At 38.1% G+C, this 7529-nt stretch overlaps 1 protein-coding gene across 1 annotated transcript in view; it reads right to left on the bottom strand.

Moving 5' to 3' along the window:
- Positions 1 to 673: 673 nt before the first annotated feature.
- Positions 674 to 7529, bottom strand: part of LOC108787454 (extracellular calcium-sensing receptor-like) — a 20014-nt gene continuing 13158 nt past the window's right edge. The window contains exons 5-6 of the mRNA XM_018557025.1: positions 6781 to 6901; positions 674 to 1569 (exon numbers count right to left, since the gene is read on the bottom strand). Of these exons, the coding sequence (XP_018412527.1) occupies positions 674 to 1569; positions 6781 to 6901 (1017 nt within the window). The remainder of the gene's footprint in view (positions 1570 to 6780; positions 6902 to 7529) is intronic.

The raw sequence follows: 7529 nt of genomic DNA, 5'->3' as shown, positions 1-7529 counted from the left end.
CTAGGGGTGTGGCACCTACTATTCGGACCCAGATCGAAAACCATCGTCTATATGTTCTTAATCAGTTGTAGTAGCTGTCATGCATTAAAGTAAACATTTACCCCCTTTCACTAAAAATCACATCAGCTTGTAGCTCTGCATACTGATATGAAATTATCTTACATTCATTAGTTAAACAAACATTTTTGCTTTGACTTAAAATTACTGTTTCTTTACATCCTGGTTGAGTGAGGCACTGGGGATGTAGCCTTGGCCTCACAGATTAGAAGGCTGCATCACCAGTGCTATCTGGAAACTGCAAAATCTCACAAGATCTCAGGGAAAAGGCATTTCCTCTAGCTTAGTGAATGTGATGAAAATCCATTTTGTAAAGAATACCCAATCCCCTGCTCGCTATTAGATGATGGAAGTCAGCAGATTGTCCCCTCATACACAAAGCTAAGTGACAAATTGCCTTGCAAAATGAACAGCCTATTGGCCTTTAGTAAATCAACCCCACTGCCCCATAGCAAAAAAGCAAGTATAGTATAATGCGTTTACTAGCAACTTGCTCTTTTTGCATCAGTGGCTCACTTACAAGTGAAGACAGAAGATTAGTATGACAATCAGGGAATTTTTGGGCATTTAAAGAAAACATCAAAACAATCTTTAAACTCTAGGACACTATCTTCATTCACTCTGTTCTCTGCAGTCTTCGAATCTTCTTGTGCGGTTGCAATAAAATCATGTAACATTTTGGAATAAATATACATATGAGAAGACCATAACAGGAAAAGAGGATTGCAAACATTTCTACTGCATCTAGATATTTTCCTGAAGTACTCAGATAGGTGGGAATAAATGTTATCCATACAGCAGAGACAGTCACCATGCTGAAGGTAATGAGTTTAGCTTCATTATAATGATAGGGCAAGTTCCGGGCACAAAAAGCCAGAGTGAAACATACACACACCAGGAGCCCAATATAGCCCAGCACTAGAGAAAAGGCCAACAGTGAGCCAGCATCACACTGTAAAATAATCGCAGGACTGTCAAAAGTGGTTTTCCTCACGGGCTGTGGAGGAGACAATATATTCCAGACAGCACAAACAACAATCTGAAACAAATTACATAGAGAAATAAAGACTTTTTGTTTTATAGGACTAAATAGCAAAGCTGCTTTCCTGTCAGGATGCTGCACATTAAATGCCACAATTACAACAATGGTTTTACCCAAAATACAGGAGATGCAGAAGGTAAATGTAATGCCAAATCCAGTATTTCTCATCAGACAAGTCATAGTCGATGGTTGTCCCAGATAAGTGATGGAAGACAGTAAGCACAGGACAATAGAGAATAGAGCGCAAAAACTGAGGTGGGAATTGTTGGCACGCACAACTGGATTATATCGGTGGTATATGAAGATGACAATGATGCTTGTTGCAAGAAAGATACCAAGCAACGCCCCTCCAAACAGCACTGATCCCAATGTTTCCTTGAAGGAAATATACTCCAGCTCTTTTGGGACACAAGAATCTTTCTGTGTATTAGGCCAGTACTCTAGAGGACATTGCAGACATTCCAGTGAATCTATGTGCACAAACAGGAAAAGACTTGGTTACAAAGTGCCTTCTAGTGATCAGCTAACTCAATACAGACATAAAATAATATGAAGTCTAATTGATTAGTTGGGGTGTTGTAAGTATCCCAAAAGACTTGAGGCACACGGGGGCAAGAAAAATGTTTTTGGATTTGCAGTATACAATAATAAGGAGTGTCTAAGGCTGATTTTTATGTCATAGCATCTATTCTCTGTTCTTTCTTGGTTTCCCTCACTTTCCCCTTGTTGCATCTTTTTAAATAGGGCGTACAAGGGTAAATTATCACATGAAGGTTTGTATGAAAATCCCATCAGGATGAGCGATAGTACCATCAGGGGCTTGGCAATAGTCATTTAAAATTTCATTTGATTTTTATATTGGAAATTTTTCATCTTCAATTTTTTCATCATCATCGATTTCACCAAATCAACATTTAGAAAGTCGAATTAACGTTCCAAAATCAATTTTGTTCATTCAAAATTCTATCTGTGTATACCCGACTTTAGAACTGAACCATTAGTGTCATAATCCTTATCAGAGATGGATTAGGACCTTAATACCATATAGTGTGTATTTCTAATTAAGCCATATACACATAAATTGATATTCAAATTACAGAAAACTGCTATAGATTAAATGTGGGCCTAATAATATAAACTTTTTTCAAAAAAACTAAAAATTGGACTAAAAACTGTGCTGTCATACATATGATATGGTTAAATCAAAATTATATTAATATGTATGTAAATTCAAAAGTAGAAAGACATAATTATGTTCATGCAAAGACTTTGCATTCTTCTCAATAGTCAATAAAGAGAACCTTTGCTGAAAGGAAGTTTTCCAATGTGATCACCTGTCTGTGCTCTCCTCCGTCACCAACGTTCCTATCTTTGTTCTGATCTTCTTTCAGGTTCTGAGTATTCAGCAGCTTGATTGGCTAGGTTCAGATACAGTAACTCTCGGTAAAAAAATATACCTGGAGTTATGCAATTTTTGGCTCAGTGTATTGCAACAAAAAGTGCTGACTGGCAGGTAGGAGCATCTATGGCAGTAAAGACTTACACAGTCCCTTCTGTGATAAAAAGCCCGCCTCTCAACACTATTCAAAAAAGATCTTACTTCCACTTTAAGGCCCAGGGCTCACACCCTAGGTGCCAGCCTAGGGTCTAATAATTATCTCAATTATTAGAATATTGTTTTTAATAGTCACAAAATACAAGGATCAGTCACTAAATATACAAGGATATGGGAAGTGTTAAATACATAAACACACGCACACATAGGTTGAACTGGATGGAAATTGTCTTTATTCATCCTCACCTACTATGTTACTATGTTACTTATATCTTTGCAATTAGTTAATCAAGCAATGCTGACAATCAATTGTTCCCCTTGCCTTGACCTTGCAGTCAGGTAAAGATTTTTTAGCCATACTTTAAAATAATTCAAATTCAATAATTCAAAGAAACAGAAAGTATTTTTGGAATAGAACAAAACGAAACAGCTATTTGTTTCTGATTGGCTGGTTTGTTCCAATCATTAGCCAATAGCTACTTGTATTAGTTTGTTAATGGCTTTTTTTGGCTGAGCATACAGTTTGTTATTGTCTTAATCTAGCACACTTTAATTTGCTCACACTAACTATATTTTAAAATGTTTTCTGCAAACCAGATATGCAAAAGTCTAAATGTTCACTGTTGTGGGTATGATAGGTTGGTTTTTTTAAAATGAATAAATGGGGTAAGAGAAAAGGCACGGGGCCGTGATTGAGTGGCATTCCAGACAATATAGTGCTTTTCGTCCTCTCTTTTCATGGCTAGATAAGTAATGGTGAAGGGTCAGTTTACTATCCAATCAAGCATAAGTACTAGTATTTTTCATTGGTTATGACTTATTTTTCACCTGTTATTAAGAAGAAATCAAGAAATTTTAGATATGAAATAGCCATATATGTAGAGGTTATTGATATTATTATGTAATTTATGGAATTGTATGTGAAATGAAACAAATAAAAATGTATTCTTGAAAAAATAAATGTTCACTGTTGAATGAGCCAAGTAGGATACAGGTGACTTGTAATTGATCAAAGAATCTCACTAAGAAAAGCAGCATGATCATAGACAATTAGACAATGAAAATCAAGTTAGTTTGTCTGTTGATACATTGAATACTGTTTACTAACAATTACTTTTGTTTTAAGTGGCACAGATGAAGGTAAAGTAATATTAGAGTCAACAGGTTTTTAAACAGTTTAAAATGCTGATTAAATCATTTTCAAATGATGCTGCTTCTTGATCTTTAAAGGTTTTAGTTCCCTGCAGAATCAGCTGGTCCCCTTAGCATTGGCCCTGATATCCAGTTTTAGGGTGTCTCCTTTCCTTGCAGGGTCCTATGGCGCCACCGTTGTGTGTGCTAGCTAGCTGCGTGTATCTCCACAAACACACAGGGACAGCAAGGCAAGACACTCCCCTGCTCACAGCTCCTTCTCCCTTCTCTAAGCTAGTAGATGGGCAGCTGCTGGAGACTGCTCTGTCCCTTATGATCTTATACTGGACAGGAAGTTCTGGGAAGTGGAGCTGAGGGAGTTGGAGTTAGCTGTTCGGAAACATGATGACTGTAAGTGATTGGGCAAAAATGTAAAGAAATACTTTTCTGAGCAATGTTTTATTTTTCTGATCCATATTCATTATTAAATACAGTTTGAGAGTTTAATACCACTTTAAATCTAGAGATGATAAATGTTCACTGTGAATGTTGTCAAAAGAACAATTGTACCTTTCTCAGTTTATTATAAAATTGATATGAGAGCGTTAACAATGACATATTGGAGCCAAGCTGCGCGCAACACAGGATATTGTGAATGGGACGATAAGAAAAAAAATATTAATTTGTCAAATTATTTTGCATGCTAAATGCAAGCCTATCTCTGACGGTTTCAGAACTCTGCTACCTCATTCCTAAAACTCATTAGGAAATTTGACTCTGTTGAGGCACACAGCTACTTTACAAGCTGCACTATATTAAAATCAGTCGTGCATGAGAGATCCAAGGCAAATTATTTTCCATTGTATACTGCGTTAAATTTAAATGGCTATGATGAATAAATATAGAAAATAATTTACATGCAAAATTAAGTAAAAATATTATGGTAAATGAGTTGCTGGTAACCTCTGGCATTTGTTGCTCAGCTAATAGACCAAACATTGATTGTATGTATGCAGGAAACAAGAAAACTCGGTAGCTGTAGAAAAACAATACGCTGGTTCACTGCTTTTTAATTAGAAAATCTATGGTCAAGATATAACTGCAACAGGCACAGAGGGTGGAACCATTCCAATGCTATGAGATCAGGGGTCCAAATACTGCAGTCCTGACAGCTGGGTATTCATATTACCCTATTCTTATCTTTTTGTTTTCTAGTAGGATTACTAGTGTTACCAAACAGGAAACGACCTCCATTTATTAAAAATAACCAGCAAAAATGCTGAACAAGACAGTCAAGGGGTTCTGGAAATGTATAGAACCAGGCACCAGGACTTTGCATTCTGTTACTGCTCTAGTCAATAATGTGGTTTTCTCTTTCTGCATAATAAACACATAGCCGTACATCTGACCCAGAATTAGAAGCCCACATTGTCCTGCTGGGAATTGATTTTCAACATACCACAATATGACATATATCTGTTGGGGATTTGTCTTACCCTTGTTGATGTTAATTAATTGCTCTGATATGTATAACACCACACCCTTGAGTGTTATGTGTTTAAAAGGTGACTGCAGTTGGCCAACATAAAATAAGGCTCAGAGAGCTTCTGGCTGCTTTGCAAAAAATAACCTACCTCACTTACAGACTTGAAGACCACTGATGCTATATTAGTGCTGGGATGTTCCAAAAAACTGAAGATAAGTGGGTGGGTCTACCTGGGGCTGCCTGGTACAGAATGAAAGCTAGCCTAAAGCTGGACATACACTAATCAAATGTTGGATGCTTCATACTGAATAGGCCAAAATTTGATCTTGCAACAGCAAGGAAGGAATCGGGGGGAAAATTGTCAGTGATTGCACCAAGCAGCTAAAGTCACTGTACAGGTATTCTGACAGCCGCAAGCACTGACTGTCACAATACAGTGACTGGCAGGGGAGATCCCTCCATCCACAATCTTTGGAGAAGATGGGGGAGTCGAGTGATTAGAGTGCAAGGCTAAGTTAAGACAATTCCTACCATCTCTCTTTGAGTTGCAGACACAAGCCTATTCATGGGTGTCTGCAGGTACTTAGTTGATTAGAGGGCAGCTCACATCTGCTTGGTGGAAAATTTGTGTTTGCCAACATAAAGTTAAAGTCATCTAGTTTAAATGTCTGTGCATATACCCTCTAGATCAGTTGATGGCATGTAGCCACCTAGCCCTAAGTAGGGTGACTCCTAAAATGTACTTCTGTGGGACTGTATGCTGGACTGTATTCTACCTGATTTGATTGTCTGCGCTCATTTGGTTTTCCCTAAGCACTCTATTATTGTTTGACTCAGCCTGCTGCTGAGTGTGACCTTGCCACAGAGCAGAGCAACCAATAATGTGGTATTATGAATATCTGTGTCTCCCTAGCCAATCACTAGGAAGTTCATGGCCAGTGATGCATGCTGGGGGAGAGCATAAATATTCAGGGCTGACCTTGTGAGAGTCTCATTCCCCCTAGTCCTCCTGCCTGGGGAAGGGTGCGGAAGTTATGTGCTCTCTGATCAGCCCTACGGCCTGTAGGTGGTCTAGTATGGACACAGTCAGAGTCTGAATCTGTTCCTGGGATGGAGAACCAGGGAGTAACTTAATTTGCTGGAGGTGCCAGAGAAGCCAGGATGGACTTGGACCTCACAGGAAGTCTGGTGTCTTGCATAACGAATTCTGTGCTTTATCTGCTAACAGGCTAAGGTTCTACAATACACAGTGCTACTGCAATCAGTTTCTCTGCACTGTGAAGCTGGGAAGTGGTTGGTGAGCCTGGAGTTCTGCACTGTCCTAGATGTCTGTAGCCCTTAACACTCTCACTTATTGAGTTGCTAATCAAATAAAATCTTTAAATTGACTGGCGCCCAACAATCCCTGAGACAAAATGTCAGCCCACCCTGTCTCTGAAGTACCCCACATGCTCTTAGAGGTCAGGGGCATGTTACAATTATTATTATTGGCTATTATGTAGAACTAACCTGTTTGATTACTTATCTTGCCTTCTTCACACATGACACAGTCGAAACAACATGAATATTTCCCCTGTCCAGCTTTTCTGCTTCCAGGAGGGCAGCTTATACTGCACAAAGACACTGGTATCTGCAAATGGGATGAAACATAATATTTGAGCACATTTTACAGTAGATCTATCTCTATATTACTATATATTTTACAAAAAAAATGCACAAGTGTGCTTTGGGGGATTGAATGGGGGTTTTCAGTGTTTTTAGCATGGATTGTTTGTAGGATACAGAGTGTTCTGGATTTGTATACAGGTTTTTTTATGTGAGATTTCCAATAAAGATAGATACATTTTACTTTAATTGACTTCTTTATTCAACAAATTCACAGGTAACTATAACCCCATCCAGGGGCATGTTTGTATTTTTGTTTATTGCAATATTTATTGTTGTAAAACATTGTTGGCACTATAATTATGTTATGATGGAAGAGCCTTCATATAACTACACATGTATGCAGTTACATGCAGACCTCAGCATCTACTATGGGTTTAGAGGAGATGTATATTTTTATTGAGTGGAAGCTGTGGGTATGGCAATGGTTTTAGTAACATGCACTTGTATGAACCAGACGCAGTTCTATTCTAGCTACCAAATTTCAGGACGATTTAGCCCCAGTATTAAAGTGAAAGTACAACGTAGCTTAGGAGAGGTTATTAGTTATTAAATCATGGCATCTTATATTGTCTGTTCTTAGGAGGTATCAA

Source organism: Nanorana parkeri, unplaced genomic scaffold (assembly GCF_000935625.1).
Source record: "Nanorana parkeri isolate BGI_ZX_2015 unplaced genomic scaffold, ASM93562v1 scaffold263, whole genome shotgun sequence".
Lineage (NCBI taxonomy): Eukaryota > Metazoa > Chordata > Amphibia > Anura > Dicroglossidae > Nanorana > Nanorana parkeri.
Note: the sequence above shows the minus strand (reverse complement) of the source record. Positions and strands in the feature narration are given on the sequence as shown.